The sequence below is a fragment of the Psittacula echo genome (genome assembly GCF_963264785.1).
Source record: "Psittacula echo genome assembly, chromosome: 1".
In the NCBI taxonomy this organism is placed as follows: domain Eukaryota; kingdom Metazoa; phylum Chordata; class Aves; order Psittaciformes; family Psittacidae; genus Psittacula; species Psittacula echo.
In genome coordinates, this window is record NC_137735.1 from 39914467 (window position 1) to 39934779 (window position 20313).

Genomic DNA, 20313 nt, shown 5'->3' on the forward strand with positions numbered 1-20313 from the left:
TGACGTCACTTCCAGCAACAACAGCAAACGTCAAACCTGCCAGGCAAGGAGACGGGGCGGCGGCGGGCTCCCTGCTTGCCGAGGGGCCTCCGCTGCTCCCACCGCCTCTCGCGGCGCCGGGAGCTGCTCAGCCACCTCCTGCCCGGCGAGGCTCACGCACGGACTCGGACCGGGCTCGTCGCGGCGGCGGTTGGGATCCGAACTCGTACAGGTACGGACCCTGCGGCTTTCCCTCGGGGGACCGGCGACTGCGGATGGACGGGCGGCGCATCCAATCGAGAGCCGGGGCAATTGGGGCGGCCCAATGGCACGGGGGGGCGGCACCCGCGGGGCTAGGCTCGCCGGTGCCGGGGGATCTGCTGTGTCCCGGCCTACGGCAGCCGAGATCTCGGTTCCTGTTTGCGGGAGGCGGCGAGCGGGACGGCTTCGGGGTTCCTCGGGGCGGCGAGAGTGCAGCCGCGGCCCTCAGCGAGTGGGGCTCCTAGGGCGCTTCTGTCAGCTGGGGCGGCCCTGAGCGTAAGCGACTTGCTGTGCCCCTAGAACCGCCGCGTAGTTGCCTTGAGTTGGGTTTGAAAGGCTCTTCCGTCAAGGTATCGCAGGCCTCGGTTACCAGTGCAGCTGCGATGAACGAAGCTTCAGGTTCGGTAACATCGGAGGAAGAAACATTTCCCTGTTCGGATAATTGCGGTAGCCAAGCGGCAGTTGTAGGGCTCAGTTGCCATGAGGTGGAGGGCATTTATATCGAGTGTCGGGTTTTACTTCATAAAGCAGAAACCAGTACCAATACAGCATTAATCTAGGATGCATTTAACTCTTAGTATCCTTGAACACTGCAAAAGAATTTATTGTGCACTAACAAGCGACATGCAGAAGACATGATTAAAATTGAAAGCAGACTCTGACAGATAACAGAGCCAGAGAAGATCAGCAATCCATAAGCAAGCTTGCTATTTTTACTGCAACAGTTATTACAGCCAAGCTGTAAAAAGGTCTCTGTTAAATAAAGTTATATAACTAGAATTTTGGAGACATTTGACTGGAGAGAATGGAGATCGAAAGTGCATGTTCAAGATAATTTAAAACTATATTTCTAGACACCTTACTTAAAAGGCTTTATAATAACAGTTAGTTTATACATCTTGTTTCATGAGTGAGTTCTCAAAGCATTAATCCTGGATTACCACAAAGCTTATGGGGAAAACAAGATGTGATCTAACAAATGGAATATAAAATGGCATATATAGCTACACACATACAAAAGCCTGTGAATTTCCAGCGGCTGGTTCTCAAACGGTTTAAATTGTGCCTCGTTTTGTTTTTAATCTGAAATTTCTTCAGTTGGTACTTTAAAGAGCAAATTACTTTTATCATTTTTTAACATTAAAGATACCTTTAAAATTATTTCTGCAGTGATATGTTCTGTATAAGTATGTGAGTGCATTTTAAGAAGGTCATTTTATTGAATGACACAGAATGGGGTTTTTTTTCTGTCTTGGAGCCATTTCTAGTGTCAAATAATGTGGAAGCGATTATGTTGTTGGTGATATATAGCAATTAGCTTTTATGTGGGGAGAGGAACCCTGTGAGCCCTGACAGGAACTGTTGATAATCTTGTTAGCTCAGTATTCCTTAATGGAAGGTATTTTGTGAACAAGAACTTCTAGCTGAATATTGCAATAAAGGTATTACACTAGCAAGTTTGGTTTTGGATATTTTGATGTTTGATTTTGGTCCTTTGTGACCACTATCAAATATTTACAAGTACTGTGTATCGAGCACAAAGATAATCTGACTTTAAAGAGGTTTAAAAGCTATAATAAGATTGCCAGATGCTTACCTGGTAGCATAAATTCACTTGATAATTGACTGGGCACAGCCCTTCTGTGGATTGTTTATAGTAACGCTGCTGATCATCTTCTCTCATCTTCCTGATGTATTATGATTATGAATCTTGTCACAATATAATTCTTAAATGATCTTCAGAGCTTTGAGTTTCCTGTTACTACTTTTTTTTCTTTTGTTTAAACTATGACAAATAATTAGTATTTTCAGAAGATTTTTAACAGTTGGGAGATAACAAATGTGTATAGAAATGTGGTTTTATTATAATGATATCAAATTATGTGAGAAAAGGTAGAAAAAAATTACTAGCAAAATAATTTCTCTAATCTGTTTTACAAAAAGTTATCTCAGCTGACAGATTTATACATTTAGCAGAACGTTCCTTTCTCTCTAGTTGACAAACATTGTTTGCATAGAATAGGTTCTCTCATTTCATCTTTTGTGAAATGTAAGGTTTAATACTTCAGTGTCATCATATTTCTTCTTGCTGATTTCCATTGTCTTAAGGTTAAGGACTTGAAATAATAAAGAAGGATTATAACGTGTCACTCTTGGTTCTCTCTGTCCCTGAAACTAGTATTTTGGTCTTAGCTATTTTATTATTTATAGTCAATGCTGTATTTGCAGGCAGATTTTGTTTTTACATGAAAAGCTGCACTGAGAAAGTGTGCACATTATATTGGAATTACACCTACATGTGTATGTATACATTTACCTCTTTCAAAACTTGCATAATTGAATTGAAAGGTCATTATTATTCAGCCCTTCAGATCATCTGATATCTTCTGAGAGTGAACACAGCCTCTAAATTTGACATCTGCGTATTTGAAAGTAAAATGCCTTGTTGAGAGTGTTCAGTTTACTCACAGGGCTTAGATCAAGAATTGCTTGAAGCCTCCCAAGATGTCTAGATTCCTTTAGATATACAGTACTGCTTACTAAGTACTGTACTTGAGTAATTAGCAAGCTTGGATACAATGACTTGCAAAATAGGAACTTTATCTTAATTGAATCCTCTAGCACAGTGATAGTAGCCCTTTCTGAAATGTTGCACATTCTCAGAAATACTGTATTCCTTGTCTGCTCTTTTTATCCATTGGGAAAGTTACCTTCTTCCAGCCCTTGGGTATTACCATCTACCTACACAAGTTGGTATTTAGCTTGGTTCTTCACTGCTTATCACTGTATCCTCTGCCAGCTTAGCAGGGGCAATAGCAGCAACAGTTGGAGCAGACTTGATGAGTTTATGCTTGTAGTCTCAAATGCCAATTCTGGCACACCCACCACTGATTCATTTAATAGCTCTTGATTTTATTCTAACAGTGGTTGGTGATGCTCCTTTGGGATGAAAGCTAGTAACTTCCTTCTCCTTGGAGAGATGTAGTTGTTCAAAACCAGAAAAAGGTGACACTGAGCAACTGCATCTCTTTTAGAAAAGTTGCTGCCTTTTATTTTAATCTAGCTAGGCAATGAAAAATAAAGGCAGAGTTCTTCATCTTGTGACAAAATATGTTTTATGTACAGCTGAAACTTTCATAATTGCAAACACCAGCATTAATTACCAAGACCCACTTTCATCATCCTTGTGTTGCCACTTTTTACATGGCAGATTGTGGCACAGCTTCCACTCATGAAGCAACTTTATCGTAGCCCTAAGGACTTTTAAAAATTTTATGCTGTTCTCAAGAAAATGAGAATACTTTCTTTATGCATACATTCTTGCAGCCAGTGGTATATCCTACTTATGGTTGCAACTCAGTAAGCCTTATTTTTAATTGCCTGATAATTTATAGCAGTTGATCACGGTTTAATCTGTCTCTGTACAATAAAAAAAAATAAGCCAAATATCTGTACAAGAAATACGAATAATAATAATGATGAATTTATGTAAAGTCTTGCGTATTACTAAATTGAATATAATACATATGACTATAGTTTCTTCATAACTTTGGCCTTATCTAGGAATGAATTCTTAAACTTTCCCTGAATGGATGGTTATGTAGATAACTGCTTCACTAGCCAGGTGAACCTGTCTTGTGTTGACTTCCATCTTGATTGTGATGGAGTTTTCTCCTGCACCTTATCTAGTTTCTCCATTTTCTCCCATAATTGCTCATCGCATTCATGGCTTGTTTCTTTCAGCTTATGTAGAACAATTTCCATTCATGTCCAACCTTAAACAGTGTTAAAACCCTGTTTTTAATTCCCCATGCTAATAGAATGTCCGTAATTTCAAATACATGTGAGATCTTAGCAGACCAGGCCATCAGTGTTTCTTTTGTGAAAATCAGCATTGGGAACCTACAGATTACTGGTATGATTACTTTAGTGATCTGTCATCATAATAAAGGTTGAAAAATTGTCACCATATATATACTACTTGTGATAGGATTACGATAACATTACCATACTGAATTAGTAAGATTTATTATACTATTTTTCCCTCTTGATAAATATAGGTGGTTACTGAAATTTGAGTTATGGCATTCAGAAATCTTGACAACTGACTAACATTCCAGATCTGTTCTCTTTATTCTCATCTGCAGCGAAGTTTGACAAAAAATAAAAACCCCACAGTGCTAAGTAAAATATAGAAGTCTTATCCTGAAGTTTTTATACTACTGTACAGGAAAGCTTGAAAAGATATTTTGGTTGCTGTTGTGGTTTAAGCCTAGCTGGTAACTCAGAACCACACAGCCGCTCACTCACTCCCCACCTTCTTTCTCCCCCCGCTTCCAGAGGGATGGGGAAGAGAATCAAAAGAATGTAAATCCCACAGGCTGAAATAAGAAGAGTCTAGTAACTAAAGTATAATGCAAAACCACTACTGCTACCACCAATAATAATAATAATAAGGGAAATAACAAGGGGAGAGAATATAAAACTAAAAGGGGAAAAGGAAAAGAAAATAATAAACACAAGTGCACAATACAGTTGCTCACCACCTGTCAACCGATACCCAGCCCAACCCAAGCAGCGATCTAGGCCTTCTGGGTAACTCCCCCCAGTTTATATAGTGGGCACGACGTGCTGTGGTATGAAATACCCCTTTGGCTAGTTTGGGTGAGGTGTCCTGTCTCTGCTTCCTCCCGGCTTCCTGTGCCCCTTCTCACTGGCAGAGCATGAGAGACTGAAAAGTCCTTGATTGGAGTAAACATGACTTAGCAACAACTAAAAACATTATTGTGTTATCAGCGTTGTTCTCAGACTAAAGTCGAAAACAGCACTGCACCAGCTATTAAGAAGCAGAAAAATAGCTGCTACAGCTGAACCCAGGAGAGTTGCTCAGAAACAAGAAATTTACAAGAAACAATGAATCCTTAATGCATTATCATTAAAGTTTTTAAACTTTATATTAATGTCAGTCACAGCCTAATTTTGTGTGCTTCTCACTATTCAGGACATTGTTACATCTTCTTCTTACATTTTATAGCTCTTCACTGACTCTACATAAGCTATTTTTATTACATTTTAAAGGAAGTTTGAAGGTAATAATTCCAAATGTTCTGAAGGTTAAGGCTTCTTAACTTGCATAGGACATAGATAATGTTTGTTACTATTCATAGCTTAGTATTAATTTTATAACTCTTCAAGCACAAAAGCTTTTGTAAAAATATCAATTTTTATGGGTTTGTTTTCAGTACTTATTCAGTTGCTCTGCTAAAGACAGATTATATTGTCAGCATAACTTTGACAAAACTCTTTTTTTTTTCTATTCGGATCAGTCCTACAGTTTTATTTTTCCAGTGTGTGCTGAGTCTGTCTTGCAAATATTCATAAATAGCTGGCAACATTTAATTTGGATTTTATGTCCAGCAGGCTCGCAGATGGGTCAGGGACTCTGGAGAGTTGCTAGGAACCAGCAACTGCAACACCAAGGATACAGTGGACAAGGCTATTTTACCAGAGAACATGGTAGGAGGATAGCTACCAACGTTTCCAATACAAGCCATCGCAAACAAGCCCAGGGAGGCATTGATATCTACCACCTGTTGAAGACCAGAAAAACTAAAGAACAAGAAGGATTCATTAACCTGGAAATGCTGCCACCAGAGCTTAGTTTTACCATTTTGTCATACCTGAATGCAACTGATCTCTGTCTAGCTTCATGCGTCTGGCAGGATCTTGCTAATGATGAGCTTCTTTGGCAAGGGTAAGCAAAATAAGTAAATTTTAATAAATCACCTGGACATAAATATAAATAATTATCAGATTTTAAATTTGTGTCAATATGTGCTTTTTGTCACAGTAACCTTAGCAAAGGTTTGCTAAGTTAAATGAGATTTGACACAGGGGAAATATGAATATAGTTTAAAAATGTATTATTCTGGATTTCTAATTACTGTCAGGTAGTAACAGAGGTAGTAACTACATACACAAGTGTGCTTGGTACAAGTATACATGTGTATTACTGCACACTCATTGATATATCATGAGGGAAAAAACAAGGACTTCACTTTGGTATTAGCTCAAAGCACATCTCAAATATATGTATTATTATTTCTCTGAACTTCAAACAAATATCTGGCTTGAGCAAACAAACCTATTCAGCAGGTAGAAAGGGATTCTAACTCATCTAATACGCTTGTCTTAGTGCAACTGAAATGTATATATGTTTTTTTGGAAGATGGTGATGGAAGGGGGAAAGACACAGTTCTGCACATGTGTCAGGTGGAATTTCTGCAGTCTAATGGTTGAAAGACATTTATATACATACGGAGAGTTTGTACGTCCAGGAAACAAATAGAGGAATGCTCTACCAAATAGTAGAAGAACAAAATTTATTTAAAACTATTTTCTTTGATATTTGATGTTTTGCAACACTGGGAAAGGCTCATGAAATCATACTTACTTTTAGAGTAGATGGTCAGCAGAACTTGTGTCTTTTTCACAATATATTCTTACCCTTTAACTTAACAGAGAGAAGTATTACTGCTGGGTTGTTGTTCAGGTTCTGTTTGATTCCCTTTCACTGTGTTCTACATCTCTTCCTTCATCTATTTCTTTGCCTCTCTGCATTTGACTTAAGCAGCTTCGCTTCTTATCATGCTTTATGAACTCAGCAATAGGGTTAATGCAATTATAACTTCTTAGTCACAATTGTTCTGCTATTGGGGACTGTTTTCTTGGTAGGAAACAGGAATTCTAGTGAAGACCCTGCTAAGCTTCTAAGTTTATGTCAGTATCCATTGTATTTTACTCAGCTCTTGGTATAAAAAAACCACACTAAATACAAATAAATTCCCTGGACCAAAGATAGTAGAGATTCTTAATTGTATGTAGTATATATTCTTAACATAAAAGGGGAAAAAAAATTGCATATTTTCCACAGAGTTCATCCTGGGAAATAGCTCAATCATTTTTAGTAAAATCTTCCCAAATAGTACTCAGTTCAGAGTATACACTTTGTTAGTGAAAATGTGTCCTGATTTAGCAAATTAATAAGGATGTCAATTTGCATAATCTCCATAGATATCTTAGTTTTCAACATTGCATATGCATTGGATATGTTTGAGTTTAGGCTTTGGCAAGCCCTATGGCTGCAGTTCTGAACTCAATCCAAATTAGGCTCAGGTTCCTGAACTGAAAACAAAGTCACTCCCATGTCCTCAGTGGCTACCTGCTGGATCCTAAACATTGTGCCTAATTATTTACAAGACAGATGCGTTGAAGCAGAGCTACCAGTTCAATAAGGAATCTAGATAATAAATGGATTGCCCAGGAAGTGGAAGTTCAAGGCAATTTTAGATGGTGTCATCAAGGAGACTGAGATGAACATAAACCAATGAAACTGAGATACGGAGTCAGGGTGTGATAAGAGGGAAAGAAACTGAGATGTAATGGAAGATATAAAGGGATGGGGCTGGAGTGAAGAATTAGGACTGGTCAAGACTGGAAAGAGGCCAGGTGGGTGGAAAAGGACAGTCAAGGAAAGCGATAAGTTAATGGCATAATTTTGTGCAGACCTGGTGTCTCACTCAATGCACAACTGGGGCACAAGAAAAGAAGCACAATTTTTTAATCTGTCATACTGCTGCAGAGCAACTTGTCAGTTATCCACTGTTCAAATACTAGAAGTGACAGAAGTCTCAGCTATGTGGATGTCATTATGATGCCACCTACTGGGATATGTTTTGAGATTGCACTCAGATACACCAAAACCTGTAAAAAGAAAACGATAATCATATAATTGAAAACTTCAGCAACACACATATAAAAGGATTAACACCTAAGTGTAACAAGCAACCTATTTCTAACTTTTCCTATCATTTGAGTATTTGACTTTGCAATCTTGATTACATTTTGCTTCTGTAAAATACATGAAATACGGAAAGGAATTTTGATAATAGACTAATTCTATTTTCATAGGTTGTGCAAATCCACTTGGGGTCACTGTTCTATATACAATAAGAATCCACCTCTAGGATTTTCTTTTAGAAAATTGTATATGCAGCTAGATGAGGGCAGTCTCACCTTTAATGCCAACCCTGATGAGGTAAGTGAACTGTTATTGATAGTAGTAAACAGTTAAATAATTGTGATTGTTGTTTTATAATCATAGCTATATTAAAAGCTAAGTTTTAATAGTTGTTTTTTGTTGGGTTTGTTTTTTTTTTTTTAACATAGGAATGGTTAATAGTAAGTTACAGCCCTATCCTGATCATTTTTGCAGATGGTACCTGTGCACATCATTAACATGGCTTGCTTCTTAAGCGCTCTGTACAGTGGTCTGACCTATGACTTAGGAATGAGACAGGTATCCTGTACTGTGGAGACAGTGGTGAATTTAAAATGAATAATAATAGGTCTGCAAAGTTAGTTTGATCCCACATCAGTTATAGCAGGGCGAGGTATAAAGTAACACAAATTACTTCTATGAAATTTATGGTTTCTTGTAAGAGATTTTTAAGTATTTCCACTATCAAGGAGCAAATCTTGAAATATTATGCAAATAATATTATGAAGTGTTCTAAAGATAAGTTTGATTTTATTTCTGTGGATGTTTATTATGCATAATCTTTCTTTATAATATGTAACAACATAGTTATTTTTAAAAAATACTCCATGTCAATCTAGAAGGTTTGCATATATTAATTCATGAAACTAACTGGGAAAGTCAGTTTCTGCTTTCACTCTGTCACCTTTCAAAGAAGAAAAGAGTTTGAAAGTAGACAGCTTTTGCCTGGGAGATATGCAATTAATGCCCAAGTGGCAAAAGTCTTTTGTGTAGAAAACCAGACTCCTGCTTCATGTTTCTTAGAAAAAGGTGGTGCATAGTACTGAACAAAAAGTAGTGTTAACTTCCTGAATGTATTTGCACATACAGAAGAAAGTGGTAATTGAATAAATCCAAAGTAGGAAGAGGATTAAGAGACATGAAAAGGTACCCTTCTAGGAGCAGATAGTTCACTCTGCTGATATACAGAAAACACAAATGTGTAACCACAGGGTGAAACAAATAAAACAGTTGCATCATTACAATAATGTCATGTTGTTTAAATTCTTGCTTTATCTCATATTCTGCTTATCAGTCACAAATTGAAATGTTTTGTAATTTCTCTGTTAGAGCTGTGCCTTTAACTGTGATACACAGTGCCACTTGAGTGATTAGCATTGATTTTCAGCAGGATTTTAGTGAATTTAGTAGTAAATGTAAAGTTTTCTAAATGAAACACAATATTTAGGTAACGTAAATGTTTTTTAAGAATATATCAAGTTTTGGTTGGTGACAGCTTTGTCTGCCCAAACTTCTCTTTGTCTTTCAATTTGCTTTAACATATTTATTTTTTTTTACACTTATATCTTCATTTATTGTATGCTGTTGTATTCCAATCTAATTTAAAGTAATCTTGGCAGGTTTAAAGCATTTGGAGTATTCACAAAAGGCACTGGATAAAAAAATCATTATTTTACAAGATCCGCAAATTAAAGCTACCTTGTAGTATACCTAAATTAGTTATTAAATTTATTATCCTACACTTACTTTTTCTGGCTTCATTATAGTATATTGTACAATAGTAGTACAAACGGCCTGCTTCAGGCCTAATGAGAGACAAGAACCTCAGGATATCTCCTAAGGGCTTCTGTTCCTCTCTCCCTGTGGAGCACCATAGCCTGGTAGGAATCATTCAGGGCCTGAGTTTCAGGAGAATTCACAAATACTATTGCTTGTATTGTTCACAACTGTGGTATTGGCAGCATTATGATTGTAAGGACACTGTGACTGGAATATATGATATGACATGACATTCCACTATTACAAATTGCATCTCCGAATTTCCTGCCAAACTCTGCTTTACATTTGATAACAGACCTGATCAAATTACTATAAAAATAGGAATACTTACAGCCACAAGAGCAAGATTCTCCAAAGGACACCGCCCATGTCATGAAAATGGGTAACCAGGCTCCACAGCAACAGCTCCAGAGCTAGCGGTGGCTCACGGGGTAGGGAAGAGCATCTACACACTTTGTGGTAGGATTCTCTGGTTAGCCATTGTTGTGTGCATGGTGTTGTGGTATCTGCTGTAATTTAATGTACTGATTGTGTGCATGAGCTTGCATAATACATAGCAGGTGCTGACATTCTGCTGAAAGGATGTGCCTAATCACATTACACGTAATCTAAAACAAAAAAGCTAAAAAACTCCAGTGCATGTTTGGTTTCTCTTTTTTTGTTTGTTGGTTGGTTTTGGTTTTAGGTTTTTTTTGGTTTAGTGTTTGATTTGTTTTTTTCATATTGGCAGCACCATTGTAGCCAAGATTTTGGAGCTTGGTTTTTGTTTCCTGGGGAGGAGGGATGGTTTAGTGTTAGTATTAACACTTGAATATGAACATTATGTTGTTCAATCTGCCTACATGGTCTCTGCTGTATTTTATTCTAAAGAGTGTATGGTGTATGTGAAGTGTTTCTCATGCAGTGCTCATTTCATACCTCACATGCTTATGACTTGGAATTTGTAAGCAAACAGAAGTTATTTCTCACTGTTTTGTATATGTTTCTAATTCCCTACAAGATATTTTGTCAAGTTTTTTACATAGAGCTATGTTATGTAGTTAAAATTGGAACTGGAGGTGGAAAGATTGGTCAGGAAAAATTTTTTTGTTTGGGTTTTTGTTTTGTTTTACATAATGATAGTGATTCTAACTGATGCTGTTTAATAGCATTTGTTTTTATGGATCTATTGGAATCTGGACTGTACTGAAATCTCAGACTTAAATGAGGTTAGGATTTCCTTTACGTAGCATAATAATAAAGTACAGTAAGACAGTGCTTATACTAAACCTGGCTTTACACACTTCCAGTTGTCTTATTTGTTACCAACTGCCCTTAGTTTTTGTTAGGAAGGTCAGTTTTCTGACCTCTTCTTGATTATAAAGGAATTGTTAGCCACATGGGTAAAGCTACCTTACCTGACTTTTAATTGTAGTCTGCAGATGATGGAATATTTACTGTACTGTATATTTCTAGCCCAGTTTTTTGAAAACTTGCCCTATTTCATAGGGATCTACTAAGCAAGCCAATTTTGAGATGCACTAATTTATCTGTCATAAGAATATTAAAGTATGTGTATGTCGTAGAGGGAAGATGTTCTTTTGCATGATTTATCTGAAAAGGTGGAATGAACCAGACAGCTGAAACCTTTTGAAAGCTCTACATTAAAGTCAGAGAACTTTAATCTTGTAAATTATTAGCTATGGATTCCATGTAACATGCCATCATAACTGTATCACTGAGACTGTATTTTAAAGACATACAGTGAAAGAGACACTGTTTGTAATGTGATGTTCTATATGGTGTCCACATTTGTCAACAACTTGATTTGTAACTTAGGAACTAAGAATCACAAAAATTTCTGTTGGAAAATATGACATCAGTACTGTGTCTTTTGTTTCAGAAAATGCACCATGAAATGTATTAAGATATTGCATTTCCTTAGAAAAAGGGGAGTAGGAATACCACGTATGTCTAATTATTATTTACTAATAATGTTAGTGTTACCTAGAAGCCCCAATTAGCAGTTGAGGCCCTACTATGCCAGATACATACTAGCCCTAAATAATTTATCTAAATAATTAAGCTAGTATATAAACTTGAATTCCTGTTTCCTGAGCTTTTACTTAATAATGTTTTGATTTTGTTGGTGATCAAAATAGTCTTTTTTTTTTTTTTTTTTAATACAGTACAGACTAGAAAGTAATCAGCATTTTTGTTGATATCTGTTATCTTACCAAAATGTAAAAGCATATAATTTGCAGAATTATAAATTGCCTAAGAATATTAATATACTTTCTAGTGATTTCCTTAGTCACCTTAAAACTTTTTAAACTAAACAAATTGAGCATGTGTACAACCATTTATGTGAAATTTGTTGCCGTAGACAAATGTATCTGTCATATTTTCTTGCACTACTTTTAAATAGGCATTGGGTAAAAAGCTTCAGTGTCTCCCAACTTGAACTTTGCAACAATTCCATTTAAGTATTAAAAAGAAAAATCATGTATATGGGTAGAAAAATGCTGATTCCAAAATTTCTATGCGAATAATTTAAAGTGTCTGGTTTGTTTTGTATACATACCTAAACAGAGATGGCAAAGGCAACTACAAAAATTTTAATACTGACTGCTGTATTAAAATATTCTGAAAGTACTCTTAGCAGAGAATAAAATCAATGCAGAAATGAAACCAATTCTGAAAAAGAAAACTTTTTTAGTTTACATATCCTGTATGGATATAAATGAACGGAAAACTTCTTGGGAACAGGTAGAAAGTAAGCAAGGAGAGTCAGTCCTGTAGCAGAATAGGTTGGTAAAACAAGCATTGTGTGACTGGGAAAAAATGAGCAACTGTAAAAATAACATTGAAATACAACAAATGGCTTTTTTGGTTATTATTAGTCTATAGTTATGATTGTTATTTGCATGTGATAATTTAAATCAACACTTTAATACATGGGAATTTTATCCAGAGCTGTCTGAAATTCAGAGGTAACATTCTTGCCACAAAGGCATCTTTCCTAGTTGTCTAACGTTAAGAACATTACAGTGACAAGCAGGCTCCTCATATAAGTTAGGCAGACACAGATCTACTGGAAGTCTTGGCTGTTGTACTGTTCACCTAATTACTCTTCCACTACGTCATAATTAGCAGAACATACCATGTATGTGCTCATTCCTAAGTGTTAAAAACACCTCTTCAGATAGTGGCACAGGTCTGCCAACCTGACTTCAGTCACATGTATCCTAAGAGAATCACCAAATGACTGATAATTTTAGCATTGATTTTAATAACGTGTAGAACTAGTTATTTCGGCTAGCATACCTGCCACAAGCAATCATTTTGGCTACCAGAAGTGATTTATTTGAAGTGAAGGTTCTGAGAGGAATTCAAGGCAGTGTTTACAGTGTTACAAAAAGCTGATTTGATGACATGCAGTAAATCTTGTAAATAAATTTCATTTGCTGTGAGCCAAACTTTAAGGACTTTAAAGAGAAATCAGGTTTCTATTGCTGCAAAGTGTTTGTGGTTGTTGAGGAAAAAATAAAAGGCGCCTAAAAATGATGGCATGTGCTGAAGTATATTTTATTTATGCCCTGTTCATTTGTGGAGATGAGGAAAATGAATAACAAGACTGCATTCACAGAGAAAGATACTGTTAAGCATTGTGTGTGTTGGGGGGACAGATTGGGAATTAGAGACAGGGAATAAAAGTGCTTTGCAAAGACGTGGTTAGCCTATCAGGTGAAGATTGTACCTTGAGTTGAAATCTAATGCATGAAATAAATTACTTACGGCATTTACTGTCACAGTGAAACCAACTCACTGTATGTCTTAAAGAAGGTGTTATTTTTATCCTGCCTCATGTATGACATGCCAGGTATTTTCCGGATCTGTTGCTGAGGTATTTGTTAAATAATTGCAGCAGGAATATTACCGAGACTCCCTTTCCAGGCTTCAGTTTGTATTACCTTAAGCAAACACTTATTACTGAAGCAAATGCATAAGTCTCATTAAGTAAGGATATATGTAAAGGGTATGTATGTGTATGTTCTGCTGCTAGTCTTGTATAAATTGCCAAAATACTTGAGGAATTAATGCACAGTTGATGTTCATTTTGATCTCCAATTTTAGTTTACTATTTAGCTGTAATTCAAGAAAGCACTTTACCTTATGTTGACCATCCATGTTATGGACTAAGTTAAATATGATGTAGTTTGGACTTAAATGTAAGCTTGCAATGAAATACATGTTTTATTACAGTCTTGAATGGAGATTCTTCTTAAAATCTGGGCCTAAAATTGCTAGGATTTTTCTTTTTTAGCCTTGCCTATATAAAAACTTTTTTTTTTAAATTATTTTCTATAACATTCTTTTAAAAAAACAAAAAAAAAAAGTACTAATTAACTTCTATTTTCTATAAGTATATAAGCAAAAATTATGAACTGGTAAAACCAGATAATATTAGAGGTGCTTCACAGAATCACAGAATCCCAAGGGTTGGAAGGGACCTCAAAAGATCATCTAGTCCAACCCCCCTGCAACAGCAGGGTAACCTAGAGTACATCACACAGGAACTTGTCCAGCCGGGCCTTGAGTATCTCCAACGTAGGAGACTCCACAACCCCCCTGGGCAACCTGTTCCAGTGCTCTGTCACTCTCACAGTAAAGAAGTTTTTCCTGATGTTCACATGGAACCTCTGATGCTCCAGTTTACACCCATTGCCCCTTGTCCTGTCACTGGACATCACTGAGAAAAGCCTAGCTCCATCATCCTGACACTCACCCTTTACATATTTGTAAACATTGATGAGGTCACCCCTCAGTCTCCTCTTCTCCAAGCTAAAGAGACCCAGCTCCCTCAGCCTCTCCTCATAAGGGAGATGTTCCACTCCCTTAATCATCTTTGTGGCTCTGCGCTGGACTCTTTCAAGCAATTCCCTGTCCTTCTTGAACTGAGGGGCCCAGAACTGGACACAATATTCCAGATGCGGCCTCACCAAGGCAGAGTAGAGGGGGAGGAGAACCTCTCTTGACCTACTAACCACACCCTTTCTAATGCACCCTAGGATGCCATTGGCCTTCTTGGCCACAAGGGCACGTTGCTGGCTCATGGTCATCCGCCTATCCACCAGGTGTTTGTTGGCTTTTCACTTGTGTTACCAATATCTTAAGCATGTATTCTAATTTATTTTTTGCTTGATAAAACTGAGACTTTGCTTTACTAATCAATTTCATAAAACAACTTTCCAAACCTGCACTCAGTCCTTTATTTCTTTTTTAAGCAAAATTGAAGAGCACTGGGAAGTTAGTTTATACACTGAATGACAGGTTGCCCTTACATCTTTATAGATGTAATGTAAACTAAAAGGGCAGACTTGAAAAATATTGTGAAATCTGATATCAGAAGATTTATGAAAAAAATATCTTAGAAGTATTTTAAAGGTGATTTAGGTTGTGGCCTTGGTACATTATCCTATGCAGAAATTCACTGTCCTACACATTTTGCATTATTCAACAATGTGGTATAGTCAAGAGATACTGTAGTTAAGTGTTGTAACACTTCTTTGTAACAAATGCTCAAAACCAATCCTAGCCCCTGCCAAATTGAATTGAAACTAGTTAGTTATTCTCAGGTTTAGATTTTTGTTGTTAAAAAATATGAGCACGTTAAAAAACTATTAAGTTGGTGTTGATTTCTGAGATCATAAGGAAAATAGTTTTATGCTTTGGGATATTTCAATGAATAGAAAGAATCCAGAATATCACTGGAATATTTTTAAATTAGATTTGGCATGTGTATTCCATGAGAAACGTGTGCTTGGCAAAGCGTGGAAAATTCTGGAAATCATAATATCAATATAAAGTATACACAGTTCTATCTCTTTAAACTTTTTTTTTTTGTTAGGCACAATGTTCTTTTTTTCTGTGTATGCATATTTCTATATGTTGATATTTACCTATGCTTTGAAATCCACGTGCTTGTGTTTATTTGCATTATTGCACATTTAAACAAATGCATTTAATGCATCTATTTGAATGTGATACATTGTATACATGTGAGAACATTAATGTTTTAATGAAAGGTACTAAAGACTGAACACATTATGGCTAAGATTTTCTAATTTACAAAAGTTAAGAAATTAAAAGTTGTGGACCCTGCATCATTGTGTATACAATTACAAAAGTATGAAAACCAAAATACTAGTCTACACTGTAAAGAAACTAATAAAGAACTGACATGCTTGTTATAGGGTTCATAATTTTAAATTTCTTATTGTGAGTATATGTAAAATCTCAACCATAACAATAAATTGTTTCTTTGCATTTGATTTATAACTTTAGAGTGTATTGTGCATGTTGAAATGTGATTTTGAGAAAGAAGAATCATTCCGAAAAACAAATCAACTAATTAGTAGGATTAAGTTCATACATTGCCAAGCACAATACTTGTTCCTAAACACATTATGAAGATTAAGCATATTTATACATACATGTATTTTATCTCAGGGAGTCAACTACTTTATGTCCAAGGGCATACTAGATGATTCGCCGAAAGAAATAGCTAAGTTTATCTTTTGCACAAGAACACTAAATTGGAAGAAGCTGAGAATCTACCTTGATGAAAGGTAATCTGAATTTCTCTTGAGACATTTCCTATTCACTTTCAATGTACTGCACCATTCAACAATATTTTGCTTGTGTTGATGTAATTTTATAGATGTGTAAATGCAACTAAGTAATGCTGCTGCTAAATCTGAACAGTTACTCAGTTCAAGTATTTATTAACTGTAACATTTTATAAGAACCCCTGAAAATACCACCTATAACAAGTAAATATCACATCCTGTGCTTTTTCTGCATTTTTGCAGTTCTGGACGTGAATTGTTTTGAAGTTATAGTCAGCATTTAAAGTGCACAGGATAATCTTTGTGCTGTATGACATTCAGATTTTATAGATATTTTGCGGCTCTTTACCAAGCGATGGTAGCTTTTTAACTAATGCTGAATCATCCAACCATTATTTGGGTGTCTGATATTTCTTGATATGGAAGTTAACACCCACCAATAGAGCATCCTCTTGAAGACAGCATGAACTGCAGTAGGGAACACTCTCCCTGCTGTAGCATGCTCTTCTACCTCCACAATGCTTTCTCTTGCCCTCCAGGATACCCTCAGGTTGGGGTAGTACAGTATCAGGAGAGAGGAGCGTCAAGACGTTTAAGAAAAGTTGAAAGAGGAGGAGAATTGTAACTGGACGTAAATAGGAAGAGCAGAGGGACAGCAGTGCTTCCAGCAGGAATCCTCTTCTGCTTTTCATCCTCCTCAGCCTGAACCACTGAAGGAATGAAAGGAGTCATTCTGTAGTGGTATCACCACTGACAGTCCTGTGCTGTAAAACTTCAGATTATCAGTTTTTGTTGGCAATAGAAAAAATACAAATCCGTTTAAACAGATGAGATTGCAAGTTAATATTAGCAACCCCTACTGCCATTCATCTTCCCTTCATAAACAGAGTGTAATCAGGCACTAAAAATAAAACTAGGTTTTTAAATGTTGAAACTCCCTAGTACTGAAATGTTTAACAGAAAGGATAAACATATGAGAATATTCTTTGGTTCACTTCAGATTTACATCCAAATTTCCTTCAGATGTCTTTTGCACATCTGTTCATATAAGCTAGTCTGAATCCCTTAGATGTTTCTGTGTTCAGTGGAAAACACTTGAGAGCGTTGCACCCTGATGGGCTTAGACTTAAAGGGGTTTTGTGAGCAAATTTTGTCTAACTTAAACCTGGTTTTAACAAGATACTCCTGTAACGGCTTCTACTTAGGCACCAAAATGTGTGACACACATGAATCTATTTCCTTTAATTTCTTTTTTTAATGGCTTTGTCAGTTTAAAGGAGGTGAAGCCTCTATGTAGACTGTGATTGCATATGCATATAAAGAAACTTGGAATTCTGATTAATGTATATTCTATAGTATTTGGTTACTATTGTGTCTGAAAAACATGGGTTTATATTAGCTTGTACTGTTAGTGATAGTTTTGTTTGCAAAAGCCAAAACTCATAAACTATTCTAAAGCTTTCATTTTAATTTTTTTTAAACATATGTTTTCATATTTAAACAATTAAAAGAAACTTCTCTAATTATATGGGATTTTATTCTACCAGGCGAGATGTTTTGGATGACCTTGTGACGCTGCATAACTTCAGAAATCAGTTCTTGCCAAATGCACTGAGAGAGTTCTTCAGACACATTCATGCTCCTGAGGAGCGTGGGGAGTACCTTGAGACTCTCATAACAAAGTTCTCTCACCGATTCTGTGCTTGTAACCCCGATTTGATGAGAGAGCTTGGCCTTAGCCCTGGTAAGCAAAAAAAAAAATTGATTCAGTGGATGAGTCTTTGTATTTCTGGATGATGTTACTGTTTATGATAGTTTTAAAATCGGCACCTAAACAAGTATTTCTGAAAGTACAAACATGGCTTGGGAGGGTTCAGTATACAAGCATCATCCCACTCGAGATAAAAAAAGACCAAAAACCACCCATACAGATTCTCTTCTTAGAGCTAGCTGATAAGTGGGTTTTATTTTCTTGTTATCTTTCCTTCAGTTTTTTCTGTGCTCAAGCTCTGTACTATCTTGAAGTTCCCTCTTGCAGAGTCTTACACACTTAATATTTTGCCTTGTGGATAGTCTCACAGAAATGAGAAGGAATTTTGGGCCTCACTGAAGTTAACAAGTATTTATAATTGGCTGGGGGGGAGCCAGTTTTCAGCAGTGAGACTGCTTATATATTTAAAGATAAGCTTTAGCAGGATGTTGACCCTAGTTTGCAAAAACTTCAAGAATCTGTTTAAATGAATGCACAAAGCCCTTAGTAACTTTTGGATAACATAGAAATATTAAGAGATTTGTAAATGCTAATTTGGCAATGTGCTGACATTATTACTTTGAAAATTGTTATATTAAATTTTATTTTACTGGGATAACCTTTTGAGGTGTTATATATGTGTGTGTATACGTGTGTGTATGTATATATATATATAATTATAAGCCTAGATGATGAAGACTATAAGGTACGTGGCCAGGGAGCAATATTTTTAATGATCACAGTTTCCTTTCAACTTTCTTTTTAATTTATTCTCTCTTGTCTAGATGCAGTTTACGTACTGTGTTACTCTTTGATTCTACTTTCCATTGATCTAACAAGCCCTCATGTGAAGAACAAAATGTCAAAGAGGGAATTCATCCGAAATACACGGCGAGCTGCACAGAATATCAGTGAAGATTTTGTAGGGCACCTTTATGACAACATCTACCTTATTGGCCACGTGGCTGCCTAAAAGCACAATTTCCTAGCACTTAAGATTTGTAATTTTCAAAAACTACATCAATTCAAGAAATTATTTTGTAGAGATGGGGGTTATTTTAGTGCTGGTCATTCTAACCTCTGTATGCAATCAAAGTTTGTGTGTGTAAGTGTGTGTATGTGTAAGCTACCTTTTCTATCTATTTACCATGGGAATAGAAAGATTTGGAGATCTGTTTTTCATAATTTTTTTTTTAGTTTTGCACAAAACCACAGCCTGATGCAGCCATTTACAAATGTTAAACTGACATTATGGTCTAAGCTGACAAAGTGGTGGATTTGTGCATTAGATCTGCTTGAAACTTTAATAAGTTCATTCTTTTTAGAATACCATGTAATGTGTATATATTTAACTAAAGAGATTTATAATCATAATTATTTTATTGTAAAATATTTTAACTAAAATTTCTTCTTTTATCTCTTAAATGTTGTACTTCTTTCTTTTGAATTTTTTTACAGTGCTGACTACCTCAGATACATAATTTAGAGAAATATTGGTCTGAATACTGCAATGAAGTTTATTCTAGGAGATAGCAGAACACTTGTAAAATATCTAAGATGATATCTAATACTGCATTGACAAATTAGCATATTGCCAACCTGCTATTCACTCAATTTTAAAGAAGATTATAACCACTATTTTAGATGAATCGTGATGTCATACAGGGACATCCTAGGGAAATCATGCAGTTTACCTGGAGAGTTTACCTAACCCATATTGCAGATGCTAGTTATTGGAGACATAGGACAACTACAATTATCTATTCAGCATGGTAAGAAAGAAAAAATCTCAACAGGGAAAGTGGTAGGGGCAGCTAACATGTTGCTACTTTCAACTGCTTCCCTCAGTCTAGAAGTGTCAATGATGGAAATGCCTAGGCAAATATATACCAGATGACTTGTTGCTAAAGCTGTTAAAAACTGACTGTGCAAGATCAGAGCAGTGACTGTGCAGGACTGGAGAGGCAACTTGGACTCAGATACTGAATTACACTTTCTGACATGTAGCTAGGTTTTGAATAGTTCTGGATTTATGAAAGTATTTCAAATATGGTCTCGGTCAGGTTGTGTTTCACATTTTCTGGAGTGCATAG

At 36.2% G+C, this 20313-nt stretch overlaps 1 protein-coding gene across 3 annotated transcripts; it reads left to right on the top strand.

Annotated features, from left to right (window-relative positions):
• Positions 1–39: 39 nt before the first annotated feature.
• On the top strand, positions 40–19645 carry FBXO8 (F-box protein 8). 3 transcript variants are annotated; one of them, XM_080618426.1, is made up of 6 exons: positions 40–211; positions 5659–5995; positions 8212–8338; positions 16352–16470; positions 18018–18214; positions 19006–19645. In XM_080618426.1, the coding sequence occupies exons 2-6, from the start codon at positions 5670–5672 to the stop codon at positions 19191–19193; spliced, it is 957 nt and encodes a 318-aa protein (XP_080474552.1). In that variant the 5' UTR covers positions 40–211; positions 5659–5669; the 3' UTR covers positions 19194–19645. The 3 variants fall into 3 exon arrangements, with proteins under 3 accessions (XP_080474552.1, XP_080474551.1, XP_080474550.1); XM_080618425.1 differs by having other exon boundaries at positions 76–211; positions 5662–5995; XM_080618424.1 differs by lacking the exon at positions 40–211 and adding an exon at positions 227–639 and having other exon boundaries at positions 5662–5995.
• The last annotated feature ends 668 nt before the right edge of the window (positions 19646–20313 follow it).